Source organism: Malaclemys terrapin, chromosome 9 (assembly GCF_027887155.1).
Source record: "Malaclemys terrapin pileata isolate rMalTer1 chromosome 9, rMalTer1.hap1, whole genome shotgun sequence".
Taxonomy (NCBI): Eukaryota; Metazoa; Chordata; order Testudines; family Emydidae; genus Malaclemys; species Malaclemys terrapin.
Genome location: NC_071513.1, coordinates 39,500,550 through 39,524,380, shown reverse-complemented (window position 1 = coordinate 39,524,380; position 23,831 = coordinate 39,500,550). Strand labels below are relative to the sequence as shown.

At 43.4% G+C, this 23,831-nt stretch overlaps 1 protein-coding gene across 3 annotated transcripts in view; it reads left to right on the top strand.

The window, feature by feature from the left end:
• Positions 1–23,831, top strand: part of DNAAF6 (dynein axonemal assembly factor 6) — a 52,699-nt gene that overhangs the window by 3,228 nt on the left and 25,640 nt on the right. Inside the window, exons 3-7 of one of the 3 annotated variants that reach the window (XM_054038759.1) lie at positions 5,162–5,231; positions 7,181–7,286; positions 10,020–10,116; positions 11,301–11,386; positions 17,282–17,744. In XM_054038759.1, the coding sequence (XP_053894734.1) occupies positions 5,162–5,231; positions 7,181–7,286; positions 10,020–10,116; positions 11,301–11,386; positions 17,282–17,411 (489 nt within the window). In that variant the 3' untranslated portion in view covers positions 17,412–17,744. Of the gene's footprint in view, positions 1–5,161; positions 5,232–7,180; positions 7,287–10,004; positions 10,117–11,300; positions 11,387–17,281; positions 17,745–23,831 lie in introns of those variants that run through there. The other 2 variants (XM_054038758.1, XM_054038760.1) reach the window with 2 other exon arrangements.

Here is a 23,831-nt window from a genome sequence, read left to right as displayed (position 1 = left end):
GAAGTAAAAAGTTCAAGGGCCTGATTCTCCTCTCTCTTGCGGTTTTACGTTGGTGTAACTCCATTGACCTCTATGGAATGATTTTAATTTTCACCAGTGCAAGTAAAAAGAGAATCAAACCTCAGAAATTTTTTCAGGTGCTAGACTGAAACAGGAGGAAAATTATTGCAGGGTGGCATTCTACAGAGAGAGAAAAGAAGAAATAATAGGAGAGCTCATGGCCTGGGAACAGGAGAGAAATTGAATGCTCTAGTCAAAAGGAAATGAAAACATGTATCTGAAATAGCCTCAAATGCAGACTTAGCCCTTCCTTTCCCCACAGTCTGCTATAGATGAAGGCATTTACTCCTAGAGACAAATGGCTTCATAGGAAGGGATACAAAGATGCAGTGCAACTTGACAGTAAAGCCTGTGATAATTGAGGAGACTGAATGTACTAATTCTGTGTGTCTCTGAAACATTTTAGAGATAACTGATCATTCAAGTGCAATAGATATTGTTGGAGGGGATAGAATTGGGAGAGGTGAGTAATCATTGCAAGATGAAATATTTGGAAACAATGATTAAGGAGAGAAACATCTTTGCATTCTTTTATCTCAAATCATTGTGGGACTAGATGATAGTCATGGCGTTTGGAAAGTGTACTCTGTGCCCATACTATGCTATTGTCATTGTTGTTGGTATTTTCTGAGTGTGTGTATCAGCAGAGTTACGTGTCTGGCCCTGTTTTGGCCACAGCAGGCTAAGCAACCTACAGTGCTCCAAGGAGTCTTCACAACTCTTTGAAAAGTCTGATAGTATCTGTTGTGGCATAAATAAAAATGACAAATGTCTCAGTCCTCCTTCATGGCATGGCATCCACTATAGGAGCCAATTGGCTGGCCTTAGAACTTTCTTGTGTAGTAGCCTGCATTTGGGGTTGGATGCAAGTCCCTCAAGATCCACCTTCAGTAGCGGAAGGATATGAATCCTCCACCCTCCCTAACCATCCCTCAGTTCTTCTATATCTGCCTTTGAAAGTTGTTATTATGCCTTAACATTTTGTCAGAAAAGAGATCTCAATCATTTGTTTATGTCTTATTAATAAAATGAATAACACCTCTGTGCCAGCAATGGAAAATTGCCCTCAGTGATACCCATAAAGTCTGTGTCAGTCTTTTTGTATGCCATGTAGCTGTAGCCATGTTGGTCCCAGGATATTAGAGAGACAAGATGGGCGAGGTAATATCTTTTATTGGACCAACTTCAATAACAGCTATTACCTCACCCATTTTCTGCCTGTTCCAAGTCAGGAAAAAGGAGGAGGGTTGGGCGTGGGGCTAGCAACTCCACCCCGTAAAAAAAATTAATTTGCTACAGAAACGCCAACAATAGAGATAACAGAGACTTTTAGCCTGGAAAAAGAAGGGCCTTCAACTCGAAGACGCATGACGCTGGGTGGTGAAAGTTGTGAGGAAGCCACTAAGCCGATTACCCTTCTTGCAACCAGGAGGATTACCATCGGTACATGGAACATGAGGACCATGTATGAGTCAAGAAAGACGGCGCAGGTCGCAGCAGAGATGAGGAGCAACAACCTGACCCTACTAGGCATTAGTGAGACAAGATGGACGCAAGCTGGACAGAGATGATTGTTGACAGGAGAGCTGTTGCTGTATTCCGGACATGAAGAGAGCGACGCACCCACACACAGGGAGTAGACTTCATGTTGTCCAAGCAGGCACAGAGAGCACTGATTGGTTGGGAGGCACATGGTTCCAGGATCATCACAGCATCCTTCAGAACTAAAATGAAGAGGATTAAGATGAATGTTGTACAGTGCTATGCTCCAACCAATGACAGTGAAGAAGGGGACAAAGACTATTTTTACAACAGACTTCAGAAAATATTAGAGACTCTCCCAGACAAAGACATTACCATCTTTATGGGAGACTTTAATGCCAAAATTGGACCTGACAACACAGGATATGAACAAGTCATGGGGACCCACGCTCTGGGAGAGATGAGTGAGAATGGAGAGAGATTTGTGGATTTAACAACCTGGTCATAGGAGGTAGCATCTTTCCTCACAAGCGGATCCACAAGAGTACCTGGGTATCGCCAGCAGGCACGATAGAAAACCAGATCGATCATGTCTGTATTAGTAAGAAGTTCAGAAGATCTTTGCAGGATGTTAGAGTTAGAAGAGGAGCAGATGTAGCGTCCAACCATCACTTAGTGGTGGCCAGATTGAAGCTGAAGCTGAAGAAGAACTGGATAGACGCGTCAGAAGAGCAAAGTACAATGTCAGCCTTTTGAAGGATCATAAGATCAAGGAAGATTTTGGACTGATGCTGAAGAATAAGTTTTCAGTACTACAGGATCGGTCTGAGGAAGAGGAAGACAGTGTACCCAACAGATGGCAGAAAGTGAGAGAGACACTTAGGTCAGCATGCCAGGAAGTGCTTGGAATCAAGAAATACCAGCAGAAAGAGTGGATCACAGCAGAGACCTTGACTAAGATAGAAGATAGAAAGAAGAAGAAGGCAGTAGTTAATAACAGCAGGACTAGAGCAGCAAAGGCTAAAACACAAGAAAAGTATGCTGAAGCCCATAAAGTAGTGAAGAGGAATATTAGGAAGGATAAGAGAGATTATGTAGATGGCCTGGCAGCAGAAGCGGAACAGGCAGCATACAATGGTAATATGAAACAGCTGTATGACATCACCAAGCGACTGTCTGGAAAGTTCAGCAAGCCAGAATGCCCCGTCAAAGACAAGCAGGGAAAGTCTATAACAGAAATAGAACAACAGATGAATAGATGGGCAGAGCACTTTGAGGAACTCTTAAATAGACCAGCACCACTAAATCCACCAGACATTGACCCAGCCAATGAAGACCTTCCAATCAATTGTGATAGACCTACCAGAGATGAGATCAGAAAAGCCATCACTATGATGAAGAACAGGAAGGCGGCTGGACCTGACGATATTCCAGCAGAGGCCCTGAAAGTAGATCTGGATGCTTCAGTGGAAATGCTGTACCCCCTTTTTGAGAAGTTATGGGAAGAAGAAGTGATTCCGGCAGACTGGAAAGAGGGATACCTTATTGAAGGAGACCTTAGCAATTGTGCTAACTACAGAGGAATCACACTTCTGTTGGTGCCAGGGAAGGTCTTCAACTGAGTTCTCTTAGAGAGAATGAAGGATGCCGTCGATCCACAGCTACAAGATGAGCAGGCAGGTTTCCGGCAAAATAGATCATGCACGGACCAGATAGCAACGCTCCGCATCATAGTCGAGCAGTCTATGGAATGGAACTCCTCATTGTACATCAACTTTGTTGACTATGAGAAAGCATTCGATAGCGTGGATCGAGAGACTCTCTGGAAGCTCCTTCGGCACTATGGCATCCCAGCAAAGGTGGTTAACTTGATTAAGAACTTATATGACGGCATACACTGTAGAGTGATCCATGGAGGGCAGCTTACAAACAGCTTCCAGGTGTGAACCGGAGTCAGACAAGGATGTTTGTTGTCACCATTTCTCTTTCTCCTTGTCATTGATTGGATTATGAAGACATCCACTTATGAGCGCAGGAACGGAATCTAGTGGACATTGTGGACCCAGCTTGATGACCTGGACTTTGCCGACGACCTTGCACTCCTTTCGCATAGCAAACAGCAGATGCAAGAGAAGACCAACGTAGTGGCAGCCACGTCATCACAGGTTGGCCTCAACATCCACAAGGACAAGACCAAGATCCTCAAGATTAACTCCATCAGTAATGACCCAGTCACACTAAATGGCAGCCCTCTGGAAGAAGTGCAGTCCTTCACCTACCTAGGCAGCACCATCAACCAACAGGGTGGCACGGACACAGACATCAAAGCAAGGATCGGTAAGGCAAGAGCAGCTTTCTTACAGCTCAAGAACATCTGGAGCTCCAGACAGCTGTCTTTGGCAATAAAGATTAGACTGTTCAATTCCAACATGAAATCAGTCTTATTGTATGGAGCTGAAACCTGGAGGACAACTAAAACAACCACCAGGAAGATCCAGACCTTCATAAATAGTTGCCTTAGAAGGATTCTCCAGATCCGCTGGCCAGACACCATCAGCAACATCTACCTCTTGGAGAGGACCCGTCAACTTCCAGCAGAGGAAGAAATTAGAAGGAGAAGGTGGGGCTGGATAGGACACACACTACGGAAGCAGCCAACCACCATCACTAGACAGGCATTGCGGTGGAACCCCCAAGGCAAGCGGAAAAGAGGCCGTCCAAGAAACACCTGGCGACGCGACCTTCAGGCTGATAGCATAAAAATGGGCTATACCTGGAACCAGCTAGAGCAAATGGCCCAGGATAGAGGACTCTGGAGATCTGTGGTTGGCGGCCCATACCCCGATTGGGGTGACGGGCATGAGTGAGAGAGAGAGAGTCACCCATTTGTCAATCTTCTTGGTAATTTGGAATCTTTGTTTTGATTTATTTTAATGTCCTCAGCATGTGAGATGTTTTTATCAAACCAAGACATTTTTATATACATAGCAATGCTGCACACTGACTGCCTATTAGCATTATAGTGATTCATCATTTAAAATAAATGCTATTGCCTTGCATGACCATTGGCGTTAAAAAGATTCTAAATGCTATGTTGGGACTGCATGTAATACACAGAATTGGTATACAGCATTGTCATGGCAGGCAAAGTGGGGCAGTTTTCCCAAGTGCCCTATAGGAAAGATCCCTCGGATGCTAGTACTTGTGGCTATAAAGCTGTAGTTATGGGGTTCTTGTTTAAATGCAGCACCTCAAGGCCATGGTCTCATGGGTGAGAATGAGGAGGGAAGTGTTACATAGTGGTTAGAGCACGAGACTGTGACTCTAGACTTTTCGTTATTGCCATTGACTTGGACAAATAATTTAACTTTTCTGTGCCTCATTTTCTCCATCTCTAAAATGGGGATGATAATAATACTCACAGGGAAGTTGTGAAAATGTAATTAATGCTTGTAAAGCATTCTAATATAGGTAGCTATTGTAGATATTCTCTGATGAACAGTGCTCTGTAAATACCAAGTATTATTGCAAAGTATTATTGCTATTAATTGTTTATTAACAATTATTACTGATGTGGGCAATGGGAACATTCATGTCAGTTGTATTTGGCTTTTTTTAGTCACATTCTTCTTCTGTTAGCACTGTGGGTCCCGGAAATATCGGACCAGCAAAGAAAGCAGAGCCCACAGGTAAGTTGAGTTGTAATCGAATGGTGTCAGCAAAGACATGGATCCACCATTACACTACCATAATAAAATAGCTGTAATAGCAGCTGCCTCTGACGCAGCTCGTCTCAGCTATGACTGAAGGTGGTTGCTTTCCTCTTTGTTGAGAGGGGAACAATAATATTTTACATGTACATTATATGGCATTTTTTAACCTGAAGGGTTGAAACACTTTATAAACTCTATACATACAGTGCCACTGAAATGTAGCATCTCTGAGATGGAGCGTGTCAGCCACAGAAGACAGCACACTGCCCTGTTATGGGGCAAGGGGAAATATTGGCAAATGTCTATTCTTACAAAAAGTGCTGTGGAATCTTTAATGCTCACACAAAGCAGACAAGAGCTTGGTTTTTAGAGCTCATCTTCACATAATAAACTGTATGGAACTCAGTTTATCCACCCAATAAGGAGGAGAAGCTACTACCTCACCATGAAACCATAGACACCTTCCTCAACCCCCCCAAAGTCACACAAACCCATTTAGAAAAAAGCTTGAGAGAAGAACTAAGCCTTACTATGTGCCCTGAAGATCACCAAACTCAAACTGTGCCAGAGCAAGGGGAAAGGAAATTCCATCCCTCATAGAACATGCTGCCTCCAGTCCTCAGTTGGGAAATTGGAAATTGCAGCAAAAGTGCTGACAACTCCAGTGGTCACACGTAAAGAGAGAGACAGCTGGAACCTAAGCCCTGTAGGGCATTATGCATTTGTGTCAACACCTTGAATTGCATCCCAAAAAAAAAAGAAAGAAAGAAAGAAAGAAAGCCAGTGCAGTCTTTGCAGAATGGGTGTAGTATCCTTCCTGCTGCTAACACTATCAGACAGTTGGGCAGCTGCATTATCCACCAGCTGTAGTATTTGCATAGTCTTCAAGAGTGGCCCAATAGCCGTGAGTCATTCCAGAGGTCACAATGACATGGAGAGAAGAACAGGAGTACTTGTGGCACCTTAGAGACTAACAAATTTATTAGAGCATAAGCTTTCGTGGACTACAGCCCACTTCTTCGGATGCATATGACATGGAGAACTGCAGTGAGAGCTGTGTCCAAAAGAAACAGTCGCAAATATAACAAAGATACTTTTCAACACTGTTTCTGCTTAGGAATCCAGAAACAATCAGGGAGCCAAAAGAACCCCAACCTGTATACTGGATGAAGGGAAGACACATCCCACCAATAACAGGGGTAGATACCATCCCTGCCATATTCCCTATATGCTTTTCCCCAGTGTACATCATCATCTTTGTTTTTCATATCCCCAATGATTTATGAAAAGGACCGTGATATATTGTGCTGTTTATAAATGAGAGGAGAAAGGGGATCACTTTATAAATCATTTCTGCTCACTTAAAATCCTATTTGGAGAAGTCTCAGTATCCCGTAATCCCTTTAGATTTCACCCATCCCAATTTGAGGAATGTCTGATGTTTTGTGACGTGTAGCAGAATGTTCCCTGACTTGTTCACACAGGATGGGCAAAGGAGAGTAAAGTTTATGGAAATAAAAAAATCTCCTTTTCTAAATCTCCACTTAGATTGTGGCCAAGTAGATCCTAGGGAGACTAGGAATACCTTGAAATACCTTTCCATTCCATACGGCTAAATGCAGTGCCTTGCATGGTGTCAAGTATCAGAGGGGTAGCCGTGTTAGTCTGAGAACCAGATGCAAGCAAGTGAAGAAGTGAGGTTCTTACCCACGAAAACTTATGTTCCCAATACTTCGGTTAGTCTTAAAGGTGCCACAGGACCCTCTGTTGCTTTTTATAGATTCAGACTAACACGGCTACCCCTCTGATACTTGAAATACCTTGTATCAAACAACCACACCATGGTTAAACACAGCAACCCTAGAAAGACAGACCTATACTAGAAGCTGACAGTATCAAATTCTCTCTTTCACCCCCTCTCCTAGTCACCCCTGATGTGAAGTCTGGAAATCGTAAAGATATCTGGAATACAGAGGAGGTGCCAGAAGGATCAGAGTTTGATGATATCTGGGATCCAAGGGAACAGCCAGAGTAAGTGTAACAGAGCTAAAACTGTGTGCATGTGTTTTGTGTAGCTGAAATACAAGCATGTTCTACGTAGCATATATATTGTGTTACAACAAAACTTGTGTCATGGAAGGGCAGAAGGGATGTACACTAGAGGTACATTTCACTGCAAAGTAAGCCCAGGGTTAGTGGGACATGAGTCATCTGACCTGTGTTAGGGAACCTTGGGCTTTGAGCATCTACATTGTATTTTAACCCTATGTTAAGTCTTTTCTAAGCAGTGCTTGAACCTTGGGCTCTGGCATCCACATTGCAGTGCACAGACCCAAGTCAAAGTAACCATATTCCAGGGTCCTTAACGCCCCCAGCTCTAGAACTGTGGTGCAGTGTGGGAAAACTTTACTGCCCACCCTGCACATTAGAGGAAGCGTCTTCCTTTGCAAAAGCCTTGATCGGTTTGCTCTCCATTGCAAACCCAGGAGGCTCTCTGATAGTATACTTGCAGATCGGTGATCAGAACAGAATGGGTTAATGCTAACCTGAGCTGCTGCTGTTTGCAAAGTGTAGGTGGCTTCCATTTTCGATAGAGTGGATTGTAGACTGTTGGAATACGAAGGCCTAATGAAATTGTCCCATGGAATTGTGGGATACTGACTCCCAGGACCCAAGTCAAGTGGGGCTGGGTCTACACTGCAGGTAATAGGGCTTGGGTCCTGGCTTAACTCAAGCTTGGACCCTTCAGCCCTGCAGGGTCCTGGGGCCGAGCCCTGGATTAGCACAATTGCAGTGTAGATGCAAGGAGGGTTAGGTTTGGGCCCAGGCTCAAGCCTGAGCTTATGTTGCAGTGTAGACATATCCTGATGAGCTTTGCCTCCAAAGCAGCAACAATTAAAAAGTGACTTTAATCTCTTCTGTGGAGGAGACCTTCTAATCTCATTACTGAAATTTTGAGCCCGTTATTCCTGTTATACGATTATTCCCAGTGTCAGCTGCTTGTGTAAAGTAGGATTAGGAGGGAAAGGAGGCCAGCACCAGAATTTATTAGCCTTCATACATGCCAAGTTTGTATACAACATTACTGAATTTACCTGCTGCTTTTGTGACAGTAAGTGAGAGTTCCATTCTTTTGATAATGCTGTACTATGTGCGGGAGGGGGTTGGATTTATATTTATATTTCAAGGAATTAAGTGCTTTAGAGGCAAATACCTGCTGTCAGGGGAGTATTTTACAGGCAATGTTACTTTTCTAATGGATTGCATTCAGTCAGAGATAGATTGTAAGAGGACAGCCTAAAAATAGTAATAGACTTCTTCCTTCCCCACCTCAAATAAAGCATTCTTAAGTAGATGCTGTCATGTAGATTAGGTTGTGAAGTGTTCTTCCATGATCTGGAAAATTCTCTAGCTCCAAAGGGTCAGATAATCCAAAAGGTAGCCTTTACATTTATCATCACAAAATATTGCACCCCGAGGGCCAGATCCTCAGTTGGTGTAAATTGGAGTAGTTTAATTGAAGTCAACAGAGCTACACAATGTATACCTGATTGAAGATCTGGCCCAGAATTTCCACTTTTCTCTGTGCATAAATACAAGTAGCCACTCAGTTGCCTGATCTAGAAACTAGGCTGAGTTTTCCCCTTTAAAATTAGACCTTAAAAATGAACATTTTTGACAGCCCTCTGTTTAATCTCCACTTATGCACCCACATACACTTGTGTGCAGATTTTTATTTAAAACTATGACTTTTATTGTCCTATCAAGGTAAGGTGAATCTGTCCAATGCTGATATGAACCAAACTCTCTGGACCCATTCAGTCTCTGCTGAAGGAGGTGCAGCTTTTCTCTAGCCCTGATCAATTATGTACTGTGTAGCACAGATAAAATGAGTATAAATCTTTGTAATAGTTCGTCAAATTAATGCATGGAAAAAGCCTTGAAAGGTAAATCTAGAGCTATTATTAGATAGATTTTACGTTGACTGAGAGACTAGAATTGTGTTACATGCATGCATGACCGCTGGAGAGGGGAAAAAAGAGCTTTTTTCCATACAGCCTTTCAACAGTCTGGAGAAATTGCTCTATTTATTTTGCTCAATTTACTAAGAGTGTTACATGTTCTCAATACAATCTTCAGTTGCGTTTCCTCATTCATTAAAGACCAACAGAAAGAACATAGAATTCCAGATTTTGCTGCATTCTGAATTAGACAGACTGATTTGGAGAGAAAAAAAATCAATGTTTGTAAAATGGAATATCATTAAAATTAGCAGAGAAAGCTATGTTATTTTTGGGCTCCAAGAGCCGAAATGATGGACAGGAAGTTGTTTGTAAAATAATTACTTGACTGCATCCTTTTCAAATTTTTCCCCCAGAGGTCTATCTAGGAGGTCTAGGAAATAAATATCACATTCACATGGTTCAATTTCCAGCCCCAGTGTCTTATTCCCTGGTCCTGCAAAGGCTGATTGTGCTGTGGAGGCAGCATGCCCAGCATCTGGTGACAAGTGAAGGGTGACTCATTGTTCATCATGAGCCCTCCAGCCGACTATGAGAGACAGTGATGGTTACGAATGGAGTCCAAAGCCAGGTGTCCCTTTGAAGGGCATCTAAAATGGAGGAAAATGGGGAATCCTAAGAGTGCCAGCAGAGATAAAAGGACCTATATTCCAAAAGGAAACAATATTATACTCTTCTTCTCTTGTCCCCCCTTAACATGGAAATTCATACAGGGTTTGATGACCAGTTTTGTCTCTGCTAGGTATGAGATTTTATTCAAGCAGCAGGTAGGAGCAGAGGACATCTTCCTGGGGATGAGCAGAAAGAACCCTTCCACAGCCTGTTGCGAGGACATGCTGGTGAGCATGACCCACCTCTCCAGTCGCTTCTTCCCCTTTCCTCACTGTCTCCTTCAATGTAGCACATACCTACACAGCAGCTCTATTACTGTCTTTGGAACTAGGCAGGATCTGCTAAGTAGATTTCAGTGAATCTGCCATTGCCACTGACCTGTACTAGCCTGAGTAATCATGCAGCTCCTTGAGAGCCGGGTATATTCAGAAAATACACAACCTGCTCAGTTCTATGGGCCAGGTTCAGACCTGGTGTAAGTGGATGCAGGTCCAACTGGATGTTGCACCCTCTTACCTATGACCCCGTGTGGTTGGGGTTTTTTTTACACTTGCATAAACTCACTGAAGTGATAGTGCAGTTAATGAATAGACTGTCAAAGCCAGATTGTGGGTGGCAGACCAATTAGTCAGAGCCATAGTCACGAGACAGGAATCAGCTGCATCAGGTTACCTGGAGGTCAGAAGTAGGATACAAACTGGAGATCAGCAACCACAAGTCAGATGCCAAGAGTCAAGCCAGGTTAAGGTGCCAGAGGAGCAGGATAGAACTCAGTTGTTCAGACAACTTCCCGTTCCTGCTGCTGGCTTAAATAGGGCCACTGGGCCAATCAGCTGCTCTGGGACTCCACCAGTCGGTGCTCAGGGGCAGAGTCTCATACTAGGGCTGGACTTCATCCGGCCCAGGTAAGCTTCTGTTAGCAGGCTGCCAGCAGGAGGGTTGGAGTGTGGCTGCTCCCATGAATCCTGGAGGTCATAGCACTGTGTGAAGTAGTGGAACGTTACAACATTGTGACAGTCCTCAAAGTCACATGTATCTGAGTCTCTCCCCTTATTATACGATCAGTGACCTCCCTCCTCTGCAGCATTCATGTGTATTTTATTCTAGTTGGTGCAAGGTGCTCTGGACCTTTACCAGAGTAGGGGCTTTAAGTGACTACAAAAGATCTTTCACTTAGGCTTTCAACTCTGGATTTCTGTAAAGGTTAGGGGTATCTGCAGACTTCATGAAACCATTGAAAGAAATTACTACTACATCTTTCTTCTGATAGAAATCACCTCTGCAAAATGCTGGCTCTGATCTTCTATAGACCATAGTACTGCAAAGCTCATCCCAGTCTCCAGTGCAACTCTGGATTCCCCCTGCCATTACCTCTCCCACCTTTCTGTCTTATCTGTATCTGTCTTTTCAGATTAAAATCAAACTGCCAGATACAAAGTCTTCAGACATTACACTTGACATCCAGGACAAGATTCTTGACCTTCGAACCCCAAAAAAGTAAGTGAAGCAGAATTGTTACAAGTTTTCTCTCTAATGGAATTTAACAAAGGCTTCAGGGGAATGATCAGCAGCATGCAAAGGTGATGATGCAGATGTGATTATTTAATTGCAAAGAAAAAATACAGATAGCTGGAAACCCAGCCATTATTAATCTGTTAGATTAATAGTGGGCTGAGTTTGGGGCCCTGTAGCGAAGCAAGACTCACTGGTGCAGCACCTCTTGTTGGTCATCTTGGGAATTAGCTCTTGTCCAGCCCAGAGCGCCCTTTGCAGGCCAGTGTCTTGCCTGCCTTAAGGCTCCCATGTCCCTCCCAGACCCCAGTGCCCCTTTACCTAAGGTTTCTGCTCCACAGTATCCCCACACTCTGGGTCTCCCCTCCCAGGGGAACCCCCAACCCTCTACACCTACCTCACCTCAGTGGCTACTGCCAGTCATCATCTAGCCCCTATTCACTGGGGCAGACTGCAGTGTAATGGCCACTTATCATTGGCAAGAGAGGTTTGGACCTACTACCTTTCCCTGAAGCCCAGTACCTCTCAAGGCCTTCCTGTCAGGCCACAGCCTGGGAGGTCGCCAGGCCTCAGCTCCCCAACTCAGCCTGCCCCTTCCCCAGCACTGCTCTGTCAATGGTACCCTTTGCTCCTTCAGGTAGCTAGGTCCATCTCTCTCCAATGCTAGAGAAAGACTGTCTGCCTTCTCCCCAGGAGCCCTTCTTATACTGGCCCAGCCAGACCCTGATTGGCTGCCTCAAGCCCACCCATGATTGGCTCCCAGGGCAGCCCTTTCCCAAAGCTGTTTTAACCCCTTCAAGGTTGGAGCAGGGCAACCACCTCACTACAGGCCTGTAACAGGGTTCCATGCCCCACCCCTCTTCCTGGGGCCCACTTACTGCCCCCAGCTCAGAGAGGCTTCAGGGTTGTGAAACACCTGGGTCTCCCACCACCAGTGTCTAGCTATATACAAGTCTTGCAGGATTAGTCACCTCCTTTACAGGCAGAGTCAGCCTTCAGCTAGGAGGCCTCCAATTCCCTGCCTGGCTGCCCCCCACCTTTTGGCTCCCTTCCAGCCTTTATAACTCTTGGCTTGTCAGGCCAGCAGGTGTTGCCAATCCTCAGGCCAGCATCAGGCCTTTTCCATCAGCCCCAATCTGCTTCCCCTGATTGGAGCTGATTGGGCAGGGGCTAATTAGGTGCTTTTGCACCAGTACCCTGCTACAAGGCCCCTAAGACTAACCTCTCTGGAGGCCTCTATAATCCTTCTTTGACAAGGACAGCCTTAAAACAGCAAACCCTATGGGCCAAAATTGTAGTCCTCTAAAATTGGGCCTACAGTTCTGAATGCCTACTTGGTTATTTGGCCACAAATGCCAAGTGTACATGCATACAGCTGTGTACACACAAAGATGGAGGGCCATCTGCAAGTGGATCCAAGAGGTGTGATCTGGATTAAGGCCAGAGGAAGGTTGTCCCTAATAGGCTAACTATATAATACCACATAAAGGGCCAGCTTCATATCCTTCCAAAAGCATTTCAAGCTCTACATAACCTTTATATACAGAAATCAGATGTTTTCCCTATCTTTCACCAACAGGTTAAGTGTTTTGGGTATCCATGATTAGTAGGTTGAACATATACACCCAGCTCATACTCTTCCCTATTGAAAAGATCCAAACAGCCCCAGTGTTTATTTTTAAGTTGATGCACAAATACACAGAGCATCAAACCACATATTTTGATAAATACTAAAGAAAAACTTTATTTTAAACATTAAAAATATAGGAATTGCCCCCCTGGAAACAAAAGTTCATAGGGCCTTCTGAGCACAGATCAGACCCACTGAAGTCAATATAGTTATACCAGGGATGAATTTGACCAAAAGACCTATGAATACTGGAAGGTCACACTAAATTAATGTGGCCACCAAATTTTTCCTTCTGAAATGCAACACTAGCCTTTGGAAGTGATGCCAGTCAAAAAGAAGGAGAAATGCATATTAAGCCAGCAACCACTGGCTAGGCAAAAACCCCTAGTTGCAAAATCAGACTCTGTATACACTGCAGATGTAGGGAAACCTCAACATGCTGTTTCTCTTGTGATCCAGTTTCTTTGGTGAGTCAGGGAATTGCCATATCTTCTTTGCTTCTAGACATTGCAAGTCCTGAATCCAGAAAATAAAGAGATTCTCAGTAAATCTAAAGGCTGTATGGGGCACTATCTGAGCTAGTGTTGATTTCCCAAGTGTAGATGCAATTCCTTGCACTATGAAAGAAAGTAAGATTTTCGGTCCTATATAGAATCATAGACTTTAAGGTCAGAAGGGACCATTATGATAGTCTAGTCTGACCTCCTGCACAACGCCGGCTACAGAATCTCACCCACCCACTCCTGTATCAAACCTCTAACCTATGTCTGATCTATTGAAGTCCTCAAATCATGGTTTAAAGACTTCAAGGTGCAGAGAATCCTCCAGCAAGTGACCTGTGCCCCACACTGCAGAGGAAGGCATAAAACCCCCAGGGCCTCTGCCAATCTGCCCTGGAGGAAAATTCCTTCCTGACCCCAAATATGACGATCACCTAAACCCTGAGCATGTGGGCAAGACTCACCGGCCAGACACCCAGGAAAGAATTCTCTGTAGTAACTCAGATTCCATCCCATCTCACATCCCATCACAGGCCATTGGGCATATTTACCGTTAATAGTCAAAGATCAATTAATTGCCAAAATTAGGCTATCCCATCATACAATCTCCTCCATAAACTGATGAAGCTTAGTCTTGAAGCCAGATATGTCTTTTGCCCACTCTGCTCCCCTTGGAAGGCTGTTCCAGAACTTCACTCCTCTGATGGTTAGAAACCTTAGGGTACGTTTTCACTACTCGCCATATCAGCGGGTAGCAATCTATTTATCCGGGATCGATATATCGCGTCTCGTTAAGACGCAATATATCAATCCCCGAACGCACTCCGGAACTCCACCAGAGTGAACGGCGGTAGCGCAGTCAATGGGGGAGCCGCGGCTGTCGATCCCGCGCCGTATGGACCCCAGGTAATTCGATCTAAGATACTTTGACTTCAGCTACGCTATTCGCATAGCTGAAGTTGTGTATCTTAGATCGTTTCTCCCTCCCTCCCCCAGTGTAGACCAGCCCTTAGTCTAATTTCAAGTCTAAACTTCCTGATGGCCAGTTTATATCCATTTGTTCTTGTGTCCACATTGGTACTGAGCTTAAATAATTCCTCTCCCTCCCTGGTATTTATCCCTCTGATATATTTATAGAGAACAATCATATCTCCCCTCAGCCTTCTTTTGGTTAGGCTAAACAAGCCAGGTTTCATAAGACATGTTTACCATCCTAGTAGCCCTTCTCTGTACCTGTTCCAGTTTGAATTTATCCTTCTTAAACATGGGAGACCAGAACTGCACACAGTATTCCAGATGAGGTCTCACCAGTGCCTTGTATAATGGTAATAACACCTCCTTATCTCTACTGGAAATATCTCACCTGATGCATCCCAAGACCGCATTAGCTTTTTTCACGGCCATATCACATTGGCAGCTCATAGTCATCCTGTGATCAACCAATACTCCGAGGTCCTTCTCCTCCTCTGTTACTTCCAACTGATGCCTCCCCAGTTTATAACAATAGTTCTTGTTATTAATCCCTAAATGCATGACCTTGCACTTTTCACTATTAAATTTCATTTTATTACTATTACTCCAGTTTACAAGGTCATCCAGATCTTCCTGTATGATATCCCGGTCCTTCTCTGTATTGGCAATACCTCCCAACTTTGTGTCATCCTCAAACTTTATTAGCACATTCCCACTTTTTGTGCCAAGGTCAGTAATAAAAAGATTAAATAAGATTGGTCCCAAACCAATCCCTGAGGAACTCCACTAGTAACCTCCCTGACAGTTCACCTTTCAGCATGACCCGTTGTAGTCTCCCCTTTAACCAGTTCCTTATCCATCTTTCAATTTTCATATTGATCCCCATCTTTTCCAATTTAGCTAATAATTCCCCATGTGGAACCGTATCAAATGCCTTACTGAAATCAAGGTAAATTAGATCCACTGCATTTTCTTTGTCTAAGAAATCTGTTACCTTTTCAAAGAAGGAGATCAGGTTGGTTTGGCACAATCTACCTTTTGTAAAACCATGTTATATTTTGTCCCAATTACCACTGACCTCAATGTCCTTAACTACTTTCTCCTTCAGAAATTTTTTCAAGACCTTGCATACTACAGATGTCAAACTAACAGGCCTGTAGTTACCCGGATCACTTTTTTTTCCTTTCTTAAAAATAGGAACTATGTTAGCAATTCTCCAATCATACGGTACAACCCCTGAGTTTACAGATTCATTAAAAATTCTTGCTAATGGGCTTGCAATTTCATGTGCCAAACCCTTTAAGATTCTTGGATGAAGATTATCTGGGCCCCCCGATTTAGTCCCATTAAGCTGTTCAAGTTTGGCTTATACCTCGGATGTGGTAATATCTACCTCCATATCCTCATTCCCATTTGTCATCCTACCGTTATCCCTAAGCTCCTCATTAGCCTCCTTAAAGACTGAGGCAAAGTATTTGTTTAGATATTGGGCCATGCCTAGATTATCCTTAACCTCCACTCCATCCTCAGTGTTTAGCGGTCCCACTTCTTCTTTCTTCGTTTTCTTCTTATTTATATGGCTATAGAACCTTTTACGATTGGTTTTAATTCCCTTTTCAAACTCCAACTCTACATGGCTTTTGGGCTTTCTCACTTTATCTCTACATGTTCTCACCTCAATAAGGTAGCTTTCCTTTCTGATCATTCCCATCTTCCACTCCTTGTAGGCTTTCTACTTTTTCTTAATCACCTCTCTGAGATGCTTGCTCATCCAGCTTGGTCTACAATTGGTCTGCCTATGAATTTTTTCCCTTTCTTGGGATGTAGGCTTCTGTTAGTTTCTGAAACTTTGACTTGAAGTAATTCCAGGCCTCCTCCGCCTTTAGATCCACAAGTTCTTCAATCCAATCCACTTCCCTAACTGCAAATGCTGGGCACAGCTGAGGAGCGGGAGCACAAAGGAACTGTGCGCAGCTCTCTGGTCCTGGGGCTGGTTCTGTGTCACTCCACTGTAAAGCTGCTTTAGGCTGCTCTGAACTATGCCAGCTCCCAGTGGCCCATTCCAGCAGCCAGGGCACAGGGAATTCAGACTACACCCCTCTCCCAGTGACCCCTACTACAGCAGAGGGCCAGGATGGGCATGATGTAGAACCAACGTGACTGAGAGACTAGTTTAGAGCAGCCATGAAACTATGCTGACTCTATGTCAGCCAAGGATTCCCCCACGCTTGGAGTAATCCTTGGCTAGCCAGATCCCCTGGGTTCAAGGTCTCTTGTGTCATTGGGGTGGCCAAAGCCTTTAATTAGGATGCTCCTATTATTTTTCCTTCATTGGGGAAGTTAGGTTACTGCTCCCTGTGCTACATTTTCTTCAAACACATGTTCAGACTGTATGCATTACTCAGATTTTTACCACTGTGACAGCATTGTGGATGTGTCTCATTCTCACTCTGCATCTAAAATGAACCACTATGCATCAGCAAGAGCTGTGAGAGGCCCAACAATCCATCACTGGAAATCTTTGTCAGAGCACAAAGCCAAGAGCGTGTTGAGAGAGAACCAGATTTGGAATTATTCAATGGCCCAGTGGGGAAGATCTCCAGTAGTTCAGTGAGTCCCACCACCTCACACTGTCCTGCCACCTCACACTAAATTAATATGGCCCATCACATTCTGGTTTCTGAATAGCAAACACTAGCGTGGCGCTAGTAATTTGCATTCCCTTCTCTAATGTCTACTTAGGGCTGAGGCTGAAAAATCCCATTTCCTGTTTTCTAGGAAGCTGCTACTGCATCTCCCCCACCCTGTGGACAGCAAGAATGGCAAAGCTTCTTTCATTTCAGAAAAGGAGACCCTGGAAGTCACCTTGAGGATGAAAAGAGAGTTTGACTTCATCAATTTTGCCTAAGAGAAAATGGGGAATGTTTTCAAACAGTGATCTATATGGCTACCTGATTGATAGCCATACGTTGGCCTATCCCCCTTGGGAATGGTTCAGGAAGGATAGATCCTTCCACTGCAGCTCCTAGTTGTGCAGTTAGGCAGTGTGATGAACCACCCCATATGTCTATTGGCGGTGAATAGGAATCAGAGGTGTCTCTGAGCAAGTATAGTATAGTATTTCTATCTTTGTGCAATTCTATCTCTGAGCTTGGGATCCCAGCCTTACCACACAAATTCTCCGAACTCCTGAATTTTCTCTGAACTCATCTTTGTGAGTGAGTGTGACCCAGAACACTAGGTGTAATGGCCAATGGAACAGGACTGTGAGACACCTTTTCTGCCTCTTAGATAAAATCCTGCAGAGATCATGGATGGAGATGATCCCATCTTTAGCCTCTCATGGAACTCTACTGTTTGTTGTGTGGGGTTCCCAGGTTAAGCTTGATCTTCCCAGTTAGATAGTACTCATCATTCTATATCTCAGAAAGAAGATGCCCGGGAGTATGTGTTTTGGAATAGAAGCCATGGATCTGATCCAAAACCCATTGAAGTCAATGGAAACACTCCTATTGACTTCACTGAGCTTTGGATTAGGTCTTAGATGGTAGTGCATCACTTGGTCCAGAGGGCAGGACCAAGACCAGACATATATATTTGGTTTGAATGATTTGTCACTGGGTTGCTGCTGTTAATGTGATGCTGTAGTCTACACTTCATGAATAATTAAAATGTTACTCCTACTCTAACTAAAATGCTTGCATTGACACCTTTTTGGGGAGATCGGGCCCTGAAACCAAAACGTATAATGGCTGGGAAAAATGGGACAAACTTACTCGGTCAGTTTGGTTTCCAAATCTTGTAAAGCGCCATCATACTGAGGTTTAGTTTTAATTTACAGATAGGTTGATTCATTATAACAGTGTGCATATTTGTAAAGTACTATTACATTTAAAAATAGGAATGTAAGTAATTTCAATAAACAGATTTGAAACATGCATAAAGATATAAAAAATATTGAGGAGAGTCATGCAGTTGGTGTTAATGCATTTAAATTGGGAGTATTTTGATGAGAAAGGGACTTAAAATATTCCACAGGGTAAGATACAGTATACATTCTATGTCCCAGATTTAGAAGGCCTCTTCATAGCTTCTGTTCCAAATAGGAAACCTGGCCAACCTGCAGTATTTAAATATATATTTTCATGTATACTATATGTGCAACAAATGTCATTATTTATAGAACAAACATGTGGAAAATATATGGTGTCTTTATGGCCGATGCCACGTTATAAACCCTCAGTTATTCTATTCCTCCACTTAGGCCAGGAATGGAGAGGAAGATGGAATGGTGGTGTTAAACCATCTGTGCTTCCTGTGTTCTGGGGCTTTGCAAGGGGCCTGCCTGATCTTGTAATCAGTTTAACAATACAATGTCTTGGAGCTGCATGAAAGTGGAGGAAGGAGATTGACTGTCTCCACTGTGACCAGTGCTCATGCAGCTAATTTCATGACAGGTTGTAAAGGGGAGATAGATCCCTCATGATGGAGATGACACACTGCCAATGATCTGCCACGAGAAGCATTTTCTGTTGGATCAATGACAATTTGCAGCCTTCAGTATATGTCTCTATTAGGCTGCGTCACATCATAGGAGAAACTGAGGTGTGTCAAGGCATTTCAACCACTGCCTTTAAATTGGTCCCTTTGCTGAAATCCGGGTAACAGTACCCACTGCTATAGTGTTAATATTCTGTCTGGAAAACAAAGGAAAATTGCAGTTTAGCGCATCTTAACTTCTGGCAAGGCATAAGGGCCTCCTGAATTTCTGTTTGCCAGAGGACTTCAATAAATCACACCATGCACTGGCTCCAGCTCTGAGAATCAATGCGCAAGGAGATTGTGCTCGTGTATGAGAAAGCTGAGATCATTATTTCTGGCTGAGTATATACAGGCTGCTGCTGCCAGAAGTTACAGCACCGGCCCTTCTTGGAAAAAGGCTAGCTTTGTGGTCATTTGACAAAATGATGCTACCTCTGTTACATAATAGGAATTGCGTTTATGATAGGGCTGTCAAGCAATTTAAAAAATTAATCGCGATTAATCGCATTGTTAAACAATAATAGAATACATATGTTTTCTACATTTTCAAATATATTGATTTCAATTACAACACAGAATACAAAGTTTACAGTGCTTACTTTATATTTATTTTTGATTATAAGTATATGCACTGTAAAAAAAACAAAGAAATCGTTTTTTCAATTCACCTAATACAAGTACTGTAGTGCAATCTCTTTATCATGAAAGTTGAACTTACAAATGTACAATTATGTACAAAAAAACTGCATTCACAAATAAAACAAAGTCCACTCAGTCCTACTTCTTGTTCAGCCAATCGCTCAGACAAACAAGTTTGTTTTTACATTTGCAGGAGATAATGCTGCCCACTTCTTGTTTACGATGTCACCTGAAAGTGAGAACAAGCGTTCTCATGGCACTGTTGTAGCCGGTGTCACAAGATATTTACCTGCCAGATGCGCTAAAGATTCATATGTCCCTTCATGCTTCAACCACCATTCCAGGGGACACGCGTCCATGCTGATGACAAGTTCTGCTCGATAAAGATCCAAAACAGTGTGGACAGATGCATGTTCATTTTCATTATCGGAGTCAGATGCCACCAGCAGAAGGTTGATTTTCTTTTTTGGTGGTTCGGGTCCTGTAGTTTCCACATCGGAGTGTTGCTCTTTTAAGACTTCTGAAAGCATGCTCCACACCTCGTCCCTCTCAGATTTTGGAAGGCACTTCAGATTCTTAAACCTTTGGTTGAGTGCTGTAGCTATCTTTAGAAATCTCACATTGATACCTTCTTTGCATTTTGTGAAATCTGCAGTGAAAGTGTTTTTAAAATGAACAACATGTGCTGGGTCATCATCTGAGACTGCTATAACAGGAAATATATGGCAGAATGCAGGTAAAACAGCAGGGGACATGCAATTCCCTGCCCCCCAAGGAGTTCAGTCACAAATTTAATTAACGCATTTTTTTTTAAAAGAGCGTCAGCATGGAAGCATTTCCTCTGGAATAGTGGCTGAAGTATAAAGGGGTACACGAATGTTTAGCATATCTGGCACGTAAATACCTTGCAATGCTGGCTACAAAAATGCCATGCAAATGCCTGTTCTCATTTTCTGGTGATATTGTAAATAAGAAGAGAGCAGCATTATCTCCTGTAAATGTAAACAAAATTGTTTGTCTTAGCAATTGGCCAAACAAGAGGTAGAACTGAGTGGACTTGTTTGCTCTGAAGTTTCACATTGTTTTGTTTTTGAATGCAGTTATGTAACAAAAAAAATCTACATTTGTAAGTTGCACTTTCACGACAAAGAGATTGTACTACAGTACTTGTATGAGGTGAATTGAAAAATACTATTTCTTTTATCATTTTTACAATGCAAATATATGCAATCAAATATAATATACACTTTGATTTCAATTACAACACAGAATATAATACATATGAAAATGTAAAAAACATCTAAAATATTTAATAAATTTCAATTGGTATTCTATTGTTTAACAATGCGATTAAAATTGCAATTAATCACGACTACATTTTTTAAACGCAATTAATTTTTTTTAGTTAATTTTGTGAGTTAACTGCAGTTCATCGACAGCCCTAGTTTATAAGAATGGAATGTAGCCCCGAATATATACCCATTTGGAAGCAGCAGTCACTCTGCTTCACTCTCCATGGTGTTAATTACAGAAAGCTCCACTATTGAAGGCTTTACACTTTTCCAGGACTTTTCAATACATTATAGCATATTGACAGCCCGGAAGACTGAAGCTCTCTATCCACCAGGATGAGTATGGTATGAGCAGCAGCTTTGTCAGTTTGCCCTACCACTGTGATTCAGTGCTGACCTGGAGGAACCAGCTCTAGTTGGCCCATAAAATCCATAGCCACTCTGCTAGAACTGACAGCAAGGGGGGCGGGGGAAGTTTTGATCATCCTTTTTGTAATATCAACACTTGCTCAGGAGGATCAGAGCTGAGAACCACCAATTTATTTCAGAGACACACTGAAGATCCTCCAGACAATAAAGGATATTTGGTCACTGCCACCGTAGGACAGATTTGAACTAGTGGTGTCCGAAGGCATCAAGTTCTACTTAAATCTTTGATTTACTGGTACATTTGTTATTTAATAACCTCTTGGAAGCACAAGACTGCTTTCAAATCCATGAGGTGAATCTGGCCCATTGTGTTTTTATTTGCTTTATTAGTAACAGAGTAGATCCCTATTTGTCTGGAGGCTTCTGTGTACAGTTTATCATCCCAATCAAGTGCATTTCCCTAATTCTGAACAGAAACTACTTGAAGTGGCTCTCAAATTCTCACATCCCTCCCATCAAGGGTGACAGAGGCATGCCACTGATAGAAGGGATTTTTCCACAAATTGAGCTGAAATGCAATTGGACTGGAGGGACAGAGGTGTTGCCAAGTCTCTGAGAACTCTTGGGCTGCTGTCTGCCTGAAGGGGTTAATTTTAAGCAAGGACATTATCGAAGTTTTGCTTTACTGAACCAGCACCTGCACTGCAGAGATCTTTCAGAAGGGACACAAAGCATCATTTGCCGCTGAACAGCACAGCCACTTACCACTTCATCACCTGCAAGCATCGGCATCGGCATTAACCAAAATTACCAGCCCAGTCAAACAGCAGCCCTAACCATTAAGTATCATCAAGCTTTATTTGGCTGCTTGAGAAAGTTAAGAATATAAGAGCTGCCATACTGGGTCAGATCATGGTCTATCTTGCCCAGCATCCTGTCTCCAACAGCAGTCCATACCAGAGCTCAGGATTAAGTGTGTCTGTGAAAGAGTGTAGTATAGTACGCCATTAAAGGACAGGGCTGGAGCCTACAACCAAGACAGCCTGGGTATAATCCTGGAGGCCCTTGCCCACCCTGGGGCTGGGCTATTTAAACAGGAATAGGAAGCTAAGTGAGAAGAAAGGACTAGAAGCCATGCAGGCTGTAGTGGTTGCTGTCTCAGGCTCCTGGAGACTTGACTGATCAGGGTCAGAGATTTTGTTTTGTGGACTAATTTAAGTTTGGGAGTGCTGAACCAGGGTCCTAAGATGAGGGCTTTATGAACTGTGGTTAAACTATTCCTTCCCTGAGACCTTATTAAAGAAAACAGACATATTCTTAGTTTGTATTCTGTTTCCCTTTGTCTTTTAAGTGAATTAATTGGTGCCCCAATTGGGGAAATTAAGGTAGGGCACACCCATAGTGCCACACCTGACTGCAAGGGGACATGCAGGGATGGCACATGCCTTTTCATTTCTTTTCTTTTCTCCTCCCACACTCTCAGGTGCATAGGGCAGCTGCCAGTTTCTGCCATTTATTTCATCTTGTGCTGGTCTGTTCAGGCTTCTGAGTGTCATTCTGATGAATTTAGTTTTTTTCCTCTGTTGTTCTGCATAATATTTCTCTAGGTTGCCCTCTGTTTCTCTTCCCAGGTGGTGTCCATATTATTGTTTGACATGGAAGTCATGCTGGTGATATCTTAAAGCATGTCCTAAATATGTCCATAATTGTCTTCTTACTACAGTTGATGCTTTAGGGTATGTCTGCACTACGAAATTAGGTCGATTTTATAGAAGTCAATCTTTAGAAAGTGATTGTATACAGTCGATTGTTTACGTCCCCACTAAGCTCAGTAGGTCAGTGGAGTGCGTCCAACTCACAGAGTGGTGCACTGTGGGTAGTGTGACAGACCCAGACCAGTGGAGTACAGGAGTCTGGTAGAGGGCAAATATACTGGTCACTGGATGAGTAGTTTTCTGTTCCCTGAGTGACCAGAGCAGGGCCTGCACTAGAGTAATCAGGAACCTGCTAGAACCAGTTAAGGCAGGCAGGATAATTAGGACACCTGGAGCCAATTAAGAAGAAGCTGCTAGAATCAATTAAGGCAGGCTAATCAGGGCACCTGGGTTTTTAAAAGGAGCTCACTTCAGTTTGTGGTGGGAGTGTGAGGAGCCGGGAACAAGAGGCACAAGGAGCTGAGAGGGTGTGCTGCTGGAGGACTGAGGAGCACAAGCATTATCAGACACCAGGAGAAAGGTCCTGTGGTGATAATAAGGAAGGTGTTTGGAGGAGGCCATGGGGAAGTAGCCCAGGGAGTTGTAGCTGTCATGCAGCTGATACAGGTGGCACTATAGACAGCTGCAGTCCACAGGGCCCTGGGCTGGAACCCGGAGTAGAGGGTGGGCCCGGGTTCCCCCCAAACCTCCCAATTGACCTGGACTGTGGGTTCTCCCAGAGGGGAAGGTCTCTGGGCTGTTCCCCAACCCACATGGTGAATCTCTGAGGCA